The sequence below is a fragment of the Gallus gallus genome, chromosome 3 (assembly GCF_016699485.2).
Source record: "Gallus gallus isolate bGalGal1 chromosome 3, bGalGal1.mat.broiler.GRCg7b, whole genome shotgun sequence".
NCBI lineage: Eukaryota > Metazoa > Chordata > Aves > Galliformes > Phasianidae > Gallus > Gallus gallus.
In genome coordinates this window covers 85323404-85339384 of record NC_052534.1, presented here as the reverse complement: position 1 = coordinate 85339384, position 15981 = coordinate 85323404, and the positions used below count along the sequence as shown (strand labels likewise).

Below are 15981 nucleotides of genomic sequence, written 5' to 3'. Positions count from 1 at the left end.
GACAAGAGGGAAGCTTTGTCTGCGTTGTCTCTTTTTCCCTGAAAACCTTCCTAACTTTGTATAGTCACCCACAAACAGCATCCCAAGCAGCCATTAACCTCAGGATCGTCATTTTACAGTGCTGTGAGCTCATTCTCAAGTTTTATGCTGAGAAGTGTAAGCAGCTACGAGTTCACCAGACACACCTCGAGTCAGTCAGTAAACACAAAACGCAAGTGCAAATAAACACAGGCTTGAGGTATTTATAGCGCAGAAAGGCTGGTTTTATTTCCTCGGCTGCCAGGCAGAAATTAGCTGGTGTCCGTGTCGTCTCAACATGGGTGGAGCGAAAGGTAACACAGTTCTGAGTAACATCTCTCTCACATGACAGTCATCACAAAAACTGCCTCTGTTTGAAGCACAGGAAAGCGCTATGAGCTCTCTTCGCATTTCCCAGCAAGGCAGCCAGTAACACCCGGCCCCTACAGGCGAATCGCGGGCGTCCCGGGCTACCCGCATCCGCCCCGGCGCCAGCACCGCCCGCTTCGTTTCAGCAACCGGTTCGCGCCGGCCGCCTCCGCCTCTCGGCGCCCGCCCGCCCTCGCACGGCCCTGCGGGGCCACGCCCCCAGGCGATCTAGCTCCCGCCCCACCCCTCGAGAGGCGCCTCTGATTGGCCGAGCGCGCTGCTCGTCAAGGCCGTGCGCCAGCGAGAGGCGGGCCCCGCGGCGCTAGTGCAGGAGGCGGCGCTCAGGCTCCCCCCCCTTGTGTCGCCGCGTCCGCGCCGCGCTAGCCGCAGAGCCGTTTGCTGCCGCCGTCGCAGCTGTATGCTCCAGCCTCGCTCCGCCGCTGAACCCCCTCCGGCAGCTCCGCGGCCTCCAGCGCCTCCACCTCCTCCTGGTTCCGCTCCTCCTGCCCCCGGCGGTGGCGCCCGCACCCCGGCTGTATGATCAGGCTACAGTCTTCAATGAGTAACCATATTCCTGTGAGTGCCGCCGCCCGCGCCCTCACCCCGGCCCCCCGCCCCGCTGCCCTTGTGCGCCGGCTGCGCGCCTCTCTCCCACTCCTCTCCCTCACCCCTCTCCCTCCTCCATGTTGGCTCTTTGTTCTGTTACCCGGGCGGGCAGCAGGGAGCGGCCCAGCCCTCCCGTGTTGCGTCTCGCTTTCCCTTCCGCGTTCTACTGCCGTGTCCGTCCGCCGCCGCCGAGCGGCCCGTGCCGGCCACGAAGCCGCTTCGTGTGCGTTTCCGGCGGTTCCGCCCGCGGCCCGGCCTGCCCCGGCGGCGGCCCTGAGCTCGTGGCGAAACGCAGCGCCCGACGGTGGCGGCCCCGCGGGGCCGGGAGCCCCCTGTCGGGGGAAGGCCGGTCCGGGCGGCGGCCGCGGGGTACAAGATGGCTCCGCGTCGGGTGCCTGGCGGGAGCGTGATTCGAACCCGTGACCGCCGCGGCGGAGGCGCCGGTCCGGCTGCCCGCGGCGTGGCGAGGCGGGCCGGCAGCGCCGCAGCGAGCGCGGCCCGGACGCGGCCCTCGGGGCTCGTGAGGCCGGGACAAGCCTCGGCTTGCCCACGGGTGCCTGGCGGTCAGGTGGCGCGGCGGGACGGCCGGGAGCCAAGCCTGGGCGGGGGGAGAGAGGGAGGGAGCGGGCGGGGAGGCGGGCGGTAGCCATGGCGGTTCGTCCCGTCCTGCGCTGCCCCCGGCCCGGCGGGCACGTGCGCGGCGGCCATCAGTAGGCTCTTTGTCCGCGCTGCGCCCAGGTACGTGAGGCCCTTCCGCTGTGAGTCTCTCCGGGCATGGCCGAAGATGTGCGGTTGGACTCGCTGTTGCCCGGCTCTTAGCGGTCGGCGCAGGAGGAGGTATTTATGTGCACGTCGAAGTGGATTTTTCTGTACAGTTGCCAATTTATAGTTAGAAGCTCACAGATGTAATAAAATATTCTGATGGAACCCGGTTTTGAGACCTTTCTTCTTCCCCACTTATAGTAATCCATGGTGCCTCACCTCTGTGACTGCAGAGCACACGCAGTGTGCGTTACAGAACAACCATGGTGAGGCTCACAGCAGGGTGCCTTCCAAAAGGCAGAATGTGATCAGAACAGAGTTGTTATCAGGTAGAGACAGTGTGGTCAGGGACCATTTTGTGCAGGTCTGGTGGCTGTCAGCTGCAGGCACAGCAAATACTCAGAACTGATGGACACACAGCCCTTGTACTACAGTGTTCTGTGATTCTGGTGTTTCATACTGTTGCTTGAGACAGCTTCCAACATGTCTGTCTACCTGTGTCTGCAGAGCCGCTGAAGCAGTGACTCAGAAGTATGAACCGTCTCCTTGTAACTTCATTAAACTGTCAGATCAGAAAGCCTGGAGATGACACGTAAATGTCAGCTCTTATTATTCCACTGCTGGAACAGCAAAGGGCTTTGAAAATTTCTTGCAAGATCAGAAACATTTTAGGGGAGAAATGTGGAAGAGCGCAGAGATGGGAGGAAATGTGAGAATGAGGAAAAGAACTGGGTGACAGCTGCAGCAGGGGCCAAGCCATATCGCTGTCTTAGTGAGGCTGAATGTCAGGCAGTAAATAAATAGAATTTATCCTGATCCAGTAACTCCTCTTTTGTAAGAACGTTTTTGTGGTGATAAAGATATGCTGCGTAATAATGCTGAGTCTGCCTCAGTGTGTAGGCAGACTGTAAGAGAACATTTTTTCTTAAAGGTAACTGGAATTCCCAAATAAGGGTAATAATGAATTCTTAAACGAGTAGATTGTCATAGTTTTTAGGAAGTAATAAAAGTCAGTCGACAAGATCAATGAAGAGGTAAAAGAAGATCCATAACTCTTTACAGCTTCTCTTGCAGATAAAAAAAAACTTACTGTTTGGCACTGATATTAAATGGTACGATACAATAACTCTTTACATGTGTATGTTTAAATGGAGTAATGGAGTAGGTTTTGAGTAGAGTGATAGGAATTGTGTAGTTTGCTGTGTAAAGTGATGGAAGTATGTCACTTTTGATACTGTTCTTGGCTTCAGAAACTCAGAAGATGCATTAGACAAGTGAGTGGAATGGTTTTTTGGTATGTCTTACTTTCCCCAATGTCTGCTAAGGCTTTTTCACACATTCATTCATGGTGCAAATTAGGACAACTGTGAAAACAGTTGTGTCCTTTGTTTCATCTATGGAAGTTGCGTTGACTTGCTATACAGGAAGTTTTGAGATAATCTTTTCTTCCCCTGAACTGCATACTTAAACCACAAGAAACATCCTTCTTTTGCAGAGCGTGTTGTAGTGTTGTAGCACATTTGTGATAAACCTCTGGCATCTTCTGTGATCACATCACAAGATGTCAGAGTGTATTTTCTTAGGTTAAGTGTTGCTTTCTCTGGTCTGAAGTGGATAGTTCTGTTGGTATGGGTATCATAACAGATGTCGTCTACCCTGTAGATAGGAGGTGAATCACATCAACAGTCTCTAATGAAGGTGTACCTTTATGTTACGGAGTGGCTTTGCTGTTTGTAACCCTCACCCTCCCACTCCTTTGTGTCTATCTTGGTTATCACCTAGGCTTTGAGTAGTACATGAGGATCAGGGTGCTTGCCCTCCTGTTTTTTAAGGGTAGGCATTTTCAAATTGTAATCAACTCTATCTTTTAGTTCTCTTTTCTAGCTATGATTGTGTAGATTCAGTAGCTAAGTATCTGACTTCAGGAATACGATCCCACATACTTGATTCTGGAGATAAATGTTTGTTCAAGGAGCAGGTGGATTGAGCAACTGTGAACTATCTTACACATGTTTTGAAAGTGAAGCGCAATGCAACTGTGTACACAGGTGCCTCTGTTTTCATGCTTTTAAAGATGCTACCTGCATATGAACAAGAATATCAGCAGCATTGGGATAGCCTTGCATCTCTTCTCTGTATACATGTTGGTACCAGTCTGATAGAGTTTTCACAAGCAGTCTTTTTCAGACACAAGTGACTGTTTCAAACGAAGAATGGATGCGTGAATGTATTTGTCAGTGGAGATGTATATTTCAGCTTCCCTTCCCAAAGAAGGGCATGAAATAAAGCTTTTTTTCAAGATGGCTTCCTCTTGCTTGAATAATTTATTCTCTTAATTTCTTCCAGCATACATGATAGATAAAGCAATCATTGTGAGTGTGTCTGTCCTCTACTGGACAGAATAACTTCTCTTAGTAGGTGGTCTTGATGTACTAACCTTCCTTATGTTTGCAAGTATCTGAGAGTCTAAAGGTAGCTTGGCTTTTTGTTACTAACAGAAATTGCTGCTTGTATATAGGTTGCTCTCAATGTAATGCCTCCTATTTATTTCTGTGGAAACTACAACAGCTACAAGGAGCACAATAACACTGTTTGATAGAACACATTCTTGGCTACAAAGCACAGTTTTTTCAGCAGTCATCACCCTTAGCTGTGCATTTGCACCAGCAATGAACAAGAATCTGCATACAGTGCTTGTAAAAGTCTGCACCAAGAGAGGTGACCCATTGTTTCACAGCTGCTATGGTGGTGTCTTTGCTAGGAACATTGCCCTCATAGTCCATCATTCATTAGCCCAAACATCTGGTGGTTGGAAGGCACCAAATCTGGACTGTATTGTAGGACAGTCCAGCTGAGACTGGCAGTATGGAGTTTGATGTTATCATATTGCAGGAGAAAGGTTGTCTTATTCTCTGGCCTGACTCTATAAGTTTGAGTCCTCAATTTAGTCACTGTGGTGATGTAGTGGTCAGAGTTCATGGTTTGTTTATTCCGGGAAATCCAGAAGGATCACCCCTTTCTGATCCCAAAAGACAGTGCGCATCACCCACCAAGGGCTGTTTTGAGCTTTGGGAAATTCTCAGGTCACCACTGCATGGACTGATGTTTTGACTGGCTCATAGCAGTGATGTTGGTTTTGCCATTAGTAATGATGAGATCTAGGAAACTGTCACCAAATGGCTTATATTGGTTTAGTAGGTCCTGACAAACTTCCATACAGTGTTCTTGTTCATGGGACCTACCTGGTGTAAATTCTGCACTCTTCCAATGTGTCCACCATTATTTCTAATGCATTGGACCCAGTATTCAGCTTGGTTCACAATTCTCTGGTTGTAGTCCACTGATAAGTGCAAATGAGCTGATTGAGGTACTCTTGGTTTGATGATGCGACAGCAGTGCATGATCCCCTGGAACATGGCTTGCCTTTCACATTTCTGTTCCCACTGCTGAAACACACCACCCACTGCTTCGTTGTGCTCACATCCACTGTTTGGTCTCTATCAGCATTCAAGGAGTGTCAGTGAATATCAGTGGGTGCCATTTTTTCCCCATGGAGTAGTTCAGTTGCATGCCTTTGCTTCATAGGCACTTCCATGTTTGATGCCATTCTGTCAAACTGCCCCTTTCCTGTCATCTGTCACACAGCAACAAAATCTTAACAGAGTATTGGTGGGAAGGGTCAACTCTACCTGCGGTATCACCAACATCTGCCTCTGACGTCATGGGCCAAGATAATAAAATAAGAGGTGTTACCTTTGGAACAGCCTTCATATCTCCAGAATCTTTCAGGGTTAGTTTTCCTCAAAGAATACTCACTTTGGGTACTCCATCACTGCTTTCCATCTCAGATTCATTGTACAAACTGCTATTTAGTATCATTCTGTGTCAAACTTTTGTGTGCAATAGCATGGGTTTTGTCATTTGCACAGCTTTATGCTTTCATATGCTAACTTTTCTTTTTGTAGTTTACCTACCAAATAATTGTCTGAAAACTGTACTTCCAGGCCTCTTGCAAGTTGCTTAAGTCATTTGAATTCTACAAGGTGTCTTATGAGTCTGTATGGTTATGGTGTCTGTATGAGGTAGTCTTAATTGCTACAGCAGTATTTTTTTTATAGCTCAATTTTTGTCTTTGAGATCTTGTTGCTGAAGGTGGCTTTAGCCTTGTACTCCAGATTAATGTTCTAATGCAAGTAGCATGCCCATATACTTGTCTTTAATTTTCATTTGACTGCTGGAGCAGACCTAAACTAGGATGGCAAAATCTCTCTTAGCATAGTACAGCCTTTTACTACATCAAGGAATTGATCTAGGTATGGAGCTTTGGAGCTACCAGTGAGGAGAGAGAGCACACTCATCAAAGGAAAATGTGAGCTTTGTCCCTTTGTAATGCAGCAGCAGCTGTTACCAAGGCAAACAGTGAGAATGAAATGCACTCTTAGTTAAGTCCTTAGTTCTTTGAGTTGGTAAGGTGCTGACGTGTCTAATTGCTGCTTGCTAAGCCAGTATTAAAGAAATTAATTAATTTGTAGGGGTTAATTGCATGTAGAACTCGAACTTAACATTGTGTAATGTACTTCAACTTTGGATTGTGGCTGCACCTTCTGAATGTGATTAGCAATCTGCTTTAAAACATAGGTGTTATGACTTCTGCTCTGCTGCCTGCCTTCTGCTTAACCCCTTTGATATGTTTGCCTGGTGTTACATTGAGTATTCCTAGCCATATATTAAGGGCAGCCAACATACCGGATTGAGTACAGCCAACTACTTCTACCCCAGTATGGTGTTGTGATGGCTTCTTTCCTGTTATTCAGTGTTTAACTCTCAAAATTCTTCATCTTGCATCTTGAAAAACCTTTTCTGTACCCTAGTGACCCAGTTCTATTTCATCATTTCCTCAAGCTCACTTTTGTGTTCTTTTTGTTTGTCAGCCTTCTCTCCCTCATCCTCTGTTGGAGAAAATGGCCAGCTTGCCTTGAGATAATCATAAGATCTGCCAGCACATGAGAAAAGCAGCATAAGACCTTGTGCATCTGTATCTGCTTAAAGCTGTCCTGTGCCTTTCTGCTGTTCAGCTTCTTAAACTAATTGAAAGTGACTTTAAATAAACCCTCTTCAGTTCTTTCACTCCGTTGCTTTTTTAGTTGATGCCAAAGTCTGAACCTAGGTCTCCTTTGTACATCACCTTACCTTCTCCTGGTATGGTATGGTTGGTATGTCAATGATGATTCTTGAAATTCTTTGCATTCTGCTGGTTGCTGTTCTCTGCTGACAGACGAATTCTTCTTGCTCCTTTTTTTTTTTCATACTTCTGTTTGTGGTTTTGCTGTCTCTCAAGTTGCATCACAAATAATTCTGAAAAGTAAATGGCAAGCTTTAACCCCTTTAGTCCTCATAAGAATGGTGGTGGTAGTACCTCTAGAGCAGCAGTGAAGTGTGTGCAACTGCTCTACTAATTCTTTTCCCTTTCTGCTAAATTTTGTCGTATTGGTTAATAGTGTTATGTTTGTTTTTGAAACCATGCTGTGAGATGCATCCTTTAAAACTTACTACCAAAAAGATGACTGGTGATGTTTGTAGGAAGCCTTGTGTGGTGCATCCCTGCTGTAGTCTGATCTATAGTGGTTTGTGTCTTCCCTGTTACTCTTACTAGAGCTCCCTCTACTGCAAAGGGGGGAAAGGAGCAAAGCCTGCGACATTGTTACCATTCTTTAAAATAGAGATGACTTTAAGAACTCCTGTACTGCTAGGGTGCTCCATGGAAAAAGCTACAACTAGGTCATTTGATTTGTTGTGGCTTCTGCTCAATGCTAAATATTGTTATTAATATAGGGCCACTGTTGTCTTTATGGCTTAGTGTGTGCAGCAGGGCCTTGATCTGACTCCAAATCCTGGATGGCAATTAGCAGCTGTGACTTTATTGCATGTAGCTTTTCTACCTGCCATTTTTGATAGCGTTTTAAGACATAAGCTGCTGTTGGGCTACACTGCACAACTTTCTTTAGTATTTCATATTTTGAGTTAACCTTCTTATGTTTGGGCAGCTTTTCAGCTCAGGGTATTCGAACATATTGCTACAGTGTAGTTACTGTTTGATTGCTAGAAGTTAGTTTTATGAAGGCAAAGAACTAATACTGCTGTCTCCCAGCTTGGGAGAAAAAAAGAAACAACCACCTCATTAGAAATAGTAAGTCTGACAGCAGTTCTCTAATACTGCATGCTCAGCTAACCCATTCCTAAGGTATCTTGGGCAGTGTTTTGATTGGACTTAATGCATGAATTCTTCTGGTGTTTAGAGTTGACTGACCAACATAAGTCAATTTTTCTAAGAAGCTGTGGGATTAGTGGTGATGCTTCTCTCTAGTACCTCCATATATTTCATGGACATCTGGTCCAGCTTTTATGTATTTTCTGGGAAACAAAACTTATCTGCTGTTCTAATTCTTGGGGAGGAAGGACTTTCTGGGAATATGAACAGCAGTACTAATACCGTTAGCCGGGCACAGATCTAGCTCCTGTGGCATAAGGTTCCAGAGTGCATTAAAAAAAAAACCATGTATTTTTGGATCATATACACAGCAACATCTGCAAATGAATACATAACTCATGGCAGCTCAAAAGCTATGATGATGAACTTCCTGGTTTTGCATCTTGCAGCAATGTTATTTGCAAATTCAACCATAGGAAAATAGCTGGGAATTACTGGGAAGGAATAACCTATTCAATAAACTTGCCTTCACATTATTTTTTTTTAGCTGGAGTGTAACTATTGCCTTGATGTATTAATAAAGTAATGATGCAGAAAGGCAGTTAAGACTAGATGAAAACTTCTATCTTCAGCCTTGAGTGTGTGAAATGTTCTTCTAGAAATCTGTGTGCCTTGACAGTCTCAAACATGTTTAAAAGTTTTACTAGGCCATGAAGCTTTTTGCATTTGATTTCAAGACCTCTCATACTCGAATATTTTTTTTCCTGGTTACTCTGTCCCTAAATTGATGATTTTTGCATGTGAAGTAAGTCCATTACATTAGGCTTTAATACAGTTTTTTTTTCCTGTGTCAATAGGCTGGTAGTTTTATGTGAATACTTCAGTTGTCTGATGGTCAGCTTGAATATTCAAGCAATCTCATCCTTGCTTCTATGTAACCACTTAAGATTGGTGTAACTGCAGGTGTTGTGATGTGTCTTAATTCACAATGAGAAGCACATGCTGCTATTTGTAAACCTTGATACATTGTATTTGTGATAGCTCTTCTGAGCATTGAAGTATTTGAAAATATGAAATTCATTAGCATGAAGTCTTCCTTAACTGGCATCTTTGTATTAAACAGTGTAAATATGTGTTTCTTGTTAGAAAGCTAACAGGATTTTCATGCAAACCTGATTCTTCAATTTAAACAATAAACCTTCTGAAAATACTGTCTCTGCTTTCATTTTGTTCATTTTATAATGCTGTCTTCAAAGTAACCTTATTTCACTTATGCTCATTGTGCTTTTTTTCTTGTCTCTTTACAGCAGTTCTGTGGTGTTCTTGGTCACACATTTATGGAGTTTCTGAAGGGCAGTGGAGACTACTGCCAGGCACAGCACGACCTGTATGCAGACAAGTGAACTGTAGAAATTCATTACTACTCCACCAAGAAGCCCCCCTAAGAGTGGTTGACCAGGATAAGAAGTATTGAATTGAAATTGGCAGAGCATTTAACAAAAGAATTCAGACCTGGATGGGGTAAACCTCAGTGCACTGCCTTTCTTTTGCCTCAGTATTACTGGATTGAAGAATTGCTGCTTCTTGTTAGGAGGTTCATTTCATTTCCCATTGCTCCCAACTTCATACTTCCAAGCACTGAGAATTTCACGTGGAGTATAGTGAAGTAGACTTCGGTTTCTCTACATCACTTCTATATTAGATTTTTTTGAATCCTTTCATAATCTTGTTGCATGTTTAACTAAATTAATATGGCCCGAATGAACCGCCCAGCTCCTGTGGAAATCACCTACAAGAACATGAGATTTCTAATCACACACAATCCAACCAATGCAACCTTAAACAAATTTATAGAGGTAAGGTCGGACTAGAATTCTTGTTGATGTATTCTTATGCCTCAACAGCATGCTGTATTTAACTTTTTTTTTTAGCAAGTGGAAGCTGTATGAAGAGATACTGAGTGAGACAATGAGCTCATTTTAAATAGTGATGCAGTGCTTCACAAATCCACTAATATACTCAGACTTTGGCCTTCACTGAGGCATGGTTCCAGATGTGAAGCACAGAAATAATTGTGTTATCTGGTATATAGCATTAAACATACTATACGTACACTGTTTAGGTGTGAAACAGGAAAGGTCTGACAGAAAAACTGAAATCTGGTGGCAACAGGAGATCTTACATAGATTCATCTAAAACTGTATAACATTTCCTCGTTCCTGTTGTAGTAGTGATTGAAAATAATGTTTCAGTGTATATTGTACATCAAAAAGTTAGAAACAAATAATACAATTGCAGTATTCTTTCACTGCCCGCTTCCCTTCAATATTAGCAAATGCTGGTTTTACTGTAGCTTAAGAGAACTCTATGTGAGTCATTGTTTACTTGGATGAAATTTGTGGTGGTATACTTAAAGTGCAGTGTGACCTGAGTTGCTGAAACTGTTTCATTTTGTGCTGCAACACTTTCCCAGCTAATTCCACCTGTCTTGACATACACTGCTAGTATCTGAATTTTGTCTAAACCTTGCAACTTGCGTGTTGGAAGCATAAAATGCACAATTGAGTGTATGCATTTGATAAAAACAGCTTCCTCCAGGGTTACCTGTGGGTGAGGTTTGAGGTTGTAATGCAGTCCCTCATTAGTAAGATTTAAGTTACTTCCATTGTATTTCTATTCTATATGCTCATTCAGAATGGGCTAATAATGTATGAGAAGCACGGTGAATTAATCTTTGTTTGCATTTATACCTTCAAAGCTAGATAGTGTGGTTAAGCTACATATCAGTCATGTCTTTGACAGCTGTAGTCTAAATGACAGGAGAATATGGGAGAATGAAAAATTAGTATACTGTTTTCTCATTTATGAGGCTTAATAGCAGATTAAAAAGATAGTTTTTCTTTTATCTTCTAGGTTTAAAAACCCATGAACTGGAATTATTTACTATCCTATGCTCACCATTCTTACTTGTAAGAGGCTTTAAAAGCATCTAGTTTTAAGTAGAGCATGAGAAGAGGAAGGTGTACATTCAGGATGTTTTGAGTGAAGCATCTAGCTTTTTGCAACCTGGGAATCTGGCTATTTTTTTTAAAGAAGTAATCTTTCAGAGATGGATTATTTCATTAGTGTATATCTGGATCTGACTTATGAAAACCTCACCATCTTAACCCTCAGATACATTTTCAGAAGAGCATAAAGGTATCTGCTATTTGCAAGGTATTTTAGTTATTTTAGCTTTGTGTTCTTTACAGGCTGGCAGGCATTTATATTAATTTATGTACTGAAACTTTTGAAATAAGTTAGCTTATTAACCTATTGAGAAAATAAATAAGTGAAGTCAGATTTCCATTAAAGCAGTTCTTTTCACCCCCTAGGAACTTAAGAAATATGGTGTTACCACAGTGGTAAGAGTGTGTGAAGCTACTTATGATACTGCTCCGGTGGAAAAAGAAGGCATTCAGGTTTTGGTGAGTAATGCAGAAGCAGTGGTTTGGGGGTTGGTTTTTCAGTTGTTCTTTTTTTAAGCACAGCTTTTGATATGTTACATAGTCACCACTTTGATTCAATTCTGTAAGCGTATTCTAGCAGCTCATGTAAGCAAAAGCTATACAGATCTCTTAGGGGTAAAAAATCATGAGAGAAACTCTTTCATTCAATGAAAACAGGTTGAGAGGAACATATTCCTCAGTGTTAATTTTTTTTAGAAAATTATACATTGTAATGCACATAGTGGTAAACGTTCTATCTCTATATGTATTTGTGTTGTCTTATAGGATTGGCCCTTTGATGACGGTGCACCACCATCCAACCAGATTGTTGATGATTGGCTAAACCTCCTTAAAGTTAAATTTCGTGAAGAACCCGGTTGTTGTATTGCTGTACACTGTGTTGCTGGTCTTGGACGGTGGGTGAAGTTTTAAAGATCTGTTGAATTGCCATTCGTGGTCAGACTTTTTAAGATTTAGTACAAAAGGATATTTGAGGCAAATTTCAAAATAGTCACAGATGTAGTATTTGAAGGAGCTCACACTTAAAAGTTGATTAGATGACTGCAAATTGTTGCATGTAAAACATTAGACTTCTGTGCTTTTTAGTCAAAAGGTTATCCTGTTCCCACAGCTATCAAACTACTGAGTGAAGTAAACAAATACATTCCTGTACCAAGCATATTGATAAATGTCACATTGGTATTTTTTGTCTTACTAAAGTCTTCCTTTTCTCATGGCTTTATTGACTCTCATCTGTAACTTTCTTCTTCTATCCCTATTTCAAAGGTATTGCCAGTCTCCTAATAATGATATTGTAGCCATTAACCCCACCGAAGCAAGGTCTTTTAGTATGTGAAGGAACAGTTTTCACCCATGAAGTGAAACAAGTGATAGATCTGCTTCCCACTTTCCCAGATTTGGTGGTTAACTAGTTGAGGAAAAAGTACCTAGTTTTCATCATGTTTAAGGATTTAAGAAGCTTTACATGTTAAAAAATATTCAGCAAGCTTGTTACTAGGTGCAGATATCTTTTGCTGCAGTGTAGCATGTTGTTTCTTTTTTAAGATTAAAAAGAAAAAGCAGTGTAAATTGTTATTATTTGAGTTAGTGTCTGGCTTTCTTAACTAAAAACAGCACTCCATCAGATGAGAGATGCTGTGGCAAGCAGAGAGGTCTCCCCTGGAGATTGCATCTGTGATTTTTCATTGGATCTGGTTTGACCTCTTATTTTATTTTGGGTTTCCCATTGCTTTTAAGGAGGAGTTTTTTGTGGGAATAGAAACCCACGTGCAACTCTTGCCCAGAATTAATTGCCATTGAAAGTACTTATGTATTATTCCTGCTGTCCTTCTGTATACTTAAAGTCAGGTGAACAAAACTATAGTTAACTAGAGCTGATTCCTCCCTGTTTTTAAACAGAAGTGAATGGCTTGTAAGCATATGATATAATTGCCCAATTAGTTTAGGAAAGACTTCTGTTCTTATTTGATATTTGATCTCTGGGGGAGCAAAAGGCAGAAGGAAAAAGTGGGAGAATTACACTTTTTTTTTCCTGTGTGTGTGCTGACAAATGCCAAACTGAATACATTTTTTTTTTTTTACCAGAGCTCCAGTCTTAGTTGCTCTTGCACTGATAGAATGTGGAATGAAGTATGAAGATGCAGTGCAGTTCATAAGACAGTAAGTAAGAAGCTAATACCTGTCTCCAAGATTTAACTTGGAAGATTTAACATATCTTTGGTCTGTACAGGGAGTTATGAATACTATTCTTGTTTGTTGCTCTTTGTAAAACAAAATCCGAACCTTTTAACAAACTTTCTGAACACAGTCAGTGTTGTGAGACTTGTCCTGTGAAATGGGTATTTCTTCATGAGAGACAAAACACCTTAGAAACTAGGTTCTGCCTAGTAGCTAGCACTCATTTACATTTGTGAATCATCCCTTCTTTTAATAGATTGAAGTGTCCTAAACAATTCCCCCACTTGTCTTTTCTGGTAGAAAAGTAAGAAAAATATTTTCTTATATTTTTTTTTTATAAATCTATGCAAGTTGGATGAGAAACAAGTAGTGCCAGTGCCCTAACTTTGTAGATATCAAGTATATCTTAAAAACGCTACATTGCAAACAAAAAACTGTAAAAATATTATTTGCGTAATTGCCAGTGCTGTAAGGCCTCAGTATGAGTTCAACTTGTGGAACTTAACAGGATGCTATATACAAAACAAGAAATATGAAGCCTCATACAAAATATAGGTCTTTCATAGACTCTTGGTTTGAACAGATCCAAGAAAGCTGTACTTCTGTGTAGATGTGTATAAAGATAACTTAGTATTGTAGTATTCTTAATTATTTTAATAGGTTAGACAGCTTTTACTTGTTTGAGGAGGAGGCTGTCTCAAATCTCTTTGTAGCTTCCTTTTGAAGGTTTTGCTAAAGATCTTATGCAACATCTTTGGCTTGTGTATATTAGGGGCTAAAACACCATCTAAAATACTATGTTCTTGTTTGATCATGTGATCCAATGAGATATTTTTGAAAGGAAGCTACCACCCTCTTTCCTGGCACTTAGCTTTTAATTAGCCTTATTTTGGTTACAGTCCTGGTTTAATGATGTGTTTTTTTTTTTTTCAAGTGACCTAAAAATATTTTTCTCTAATGGATGATGTTATTTCACTGGGCAGTAGATTAATATTTTAAGATATTTCTTCTTCCATTTAGGAAACGTCGTGGAGCTTTTAATAGCAAGCAACTTCTGTACTTGGAGAAATACCGCCCCAAGATGCGCCTGCGTTTTAAAGACTCCAATGGTCACCGAAATAACTGTTGCATTCAGTAAAGCCCAGCAGCCTATGGTACTACTTTGGGATTAAAAGATGGAAACTAGAATTGAGCAGACTGCATGCCAAAGGCATGGATCTGATATTTTTAAGTAGTAAAGGAAGCTTCCATAGGAGTATTTAATAGGCTAAAAAGTTAGTAGTAATGCAACTGTGTGTTTAGATAAATATCCATCTGTTTGGAGACCCGATAAATGTTTTTGCTGTACCCTATTTCTGAGCTGTCTCCTTGTTTATTAATTACCGGTTGAAATATCCTTTAATCATGCCATTGAGTCTTACCCACCTAGTTTCAACTACTAAAAATTGGGGTACTAAAATAAATCAGTCTGTAGAGAAATTAGGTGCCAAAATACTTAGCATATCAGCTACGTGTTTTTCCTTATAGATGGGCGTAGTTCTGATAAAATAAGAACTGTCAGCTTATCTGGACCTTACTATTTTTTCTAGACATTTCAATATTGAAGAATATGGCCTCTAAGGTAGTCTTGCCTGCTCACTGTATGTTTTGTCTCCCACAATCGCACTAGAATTATCAGGATTTGCACAGTGTTTTTTTTTTAAACTATGACTTACAGCAACTTTTTCCTCCAGTGTCTGTACTTTTCTGTTATCTGACCTCTCCATTTTACAACTCATTACTCTCTGGTTACTCATGTAGAAAATCTTTTAAATTGTACAGAAGCACACAAGTCTTTAATGTCTCCAGACAAAAAGCCTTACAGTAAAATTAATGTTGGCACTTGATGTGCAACTTAACAGAGGGCCTAAAAAAGTTGGGAGGGGCTATTTAATATTTCTAGTAAAATGTTGCCTTTGTCTTGTGCAGGAAGTATAGAATATGCCCTTTACTTTAGTAAATATTTTTTTAAAACTTAGAAATGCTTTGTTATCGTAGCTAAAAATTCTTAATCAGAAAATTTCTGAAAAATCTTGTAGTTTCTTTTACTGTACCTATTGAAAGTTGTTTACCAACTATTGCTTTGTTGAACGTGTGATTTTTTTTTTGTTTGTTTGTTTTGTTTTTCCTCCTTGAGTTTCTGCTATGACTTGGGCAGACCTCTGTAATATTTTGTATGCCTTTCAAGCTGCGTAACTTAATATTTGGATACTTGATAATTTGTTTTATTATGTAATTGATAAAATGGTGATGTGTATTAATGTTAGTTCAACCATATATTTATACTGTCTTGGGAATGTGTGGTTATAGTTCTGTGGGAGAAATAATTTTGCCAGTGTTCACCAGCTTGTAAAATCTAGTGCGAGAGCTTAAACATCTAAATAAATACTGAAAAGCACTTAAAGTTTGCTGAAACACTCATGATTTTCACTTCTTGTGTACTTTATTAGCAGTCTTATGGTGCCTAAATTCTAAATCTATCCAGGCATCTTTTTTTTTTTTTCCTTCAAATCTGGGCCGGAGTGTCCCTTTCGCTGTAATGTTTGCTGTTTGTTTTACTCATAAATAAATGTAGACAAAAATTAATAGTAGAAGGTATGGTATTTCTTTATGGAGCTTACTTTTTACTTCCTCAGTACTAAGATAACTTAATTCTTTAAATTCCTTGCATTAAATACAGAGGAGTAATAAAATGCTACTGATATAATTGTTCTCCTGGCTTTATAGATGCATTTATATGTTATCATACAATCATAGAATGGTTTGGGTTGGAAGAGACCCGAAAGATCATTA

The 15981-nt window shown here is 41.2% G+C and overlaps 1 protein-coding gene across 4 annotated transcripts; it reads left to right on the top strand.

Annotated features, from left to right (window-relative positions):
• Positions 1-738: 738 nt before the first annotated feature.
• PTP4A1 (protein tyrosine phosphatase type IVA, member 1) lies at positions 739-15774 on the top strand. 4 transcript variants are annotated; one of them, XM_025148768.3, is made up of 7 exons: positions 739-963; positions 1732-1830; positions 9271-9819; positions 11338-11430; positions 11737-11867; positions 13057-13131; positions 14170-15774. In XM_025148768.3, the coding sequence occupies exons 3-7, from the start codon at positions 9715-9717 to the stop codon at positions 14285-14287; spliced, it is 522 nt and encodes a 173-aa protein (XP_025004536.1). In that variant the 5' UTR covers positions 739-963; positions 1732-1830; positions 9271-9714; the 3' UTR covers positions 14288-15774. The 4 variants fall into 4 exon arrangements, with proteins under 4 accessions (XP_025004536.1, XP_015140312.1, NP_001008461.1 ...); XM_015284826.4 differs by lacking the exon at positions 1732-1830 and having other exon boundaries at positions 9274-9819; NM_001008461.2 differs by lacking the exon at positions 1732-1830.
• The last annotated feature ends 207 nt before the right edge of the window (positions 15775-15981 follow it).

Coding starts and splice junctions, on each gene's coding strand:
- PTP4A1 (XM_046938917.1), top strand. CDS start 925: ATGATCAGGCTACAGTCTTCAATGAGTAACCATATTCCTGTGAGTGCC. Junction 1,363..9,270: donor GTCCGGGCGGCGGCCGCGGG/GTACAAGATGGC, acceptor GTCTCTTTACAG/CAGTTCTGTGGTGTTCTTGG.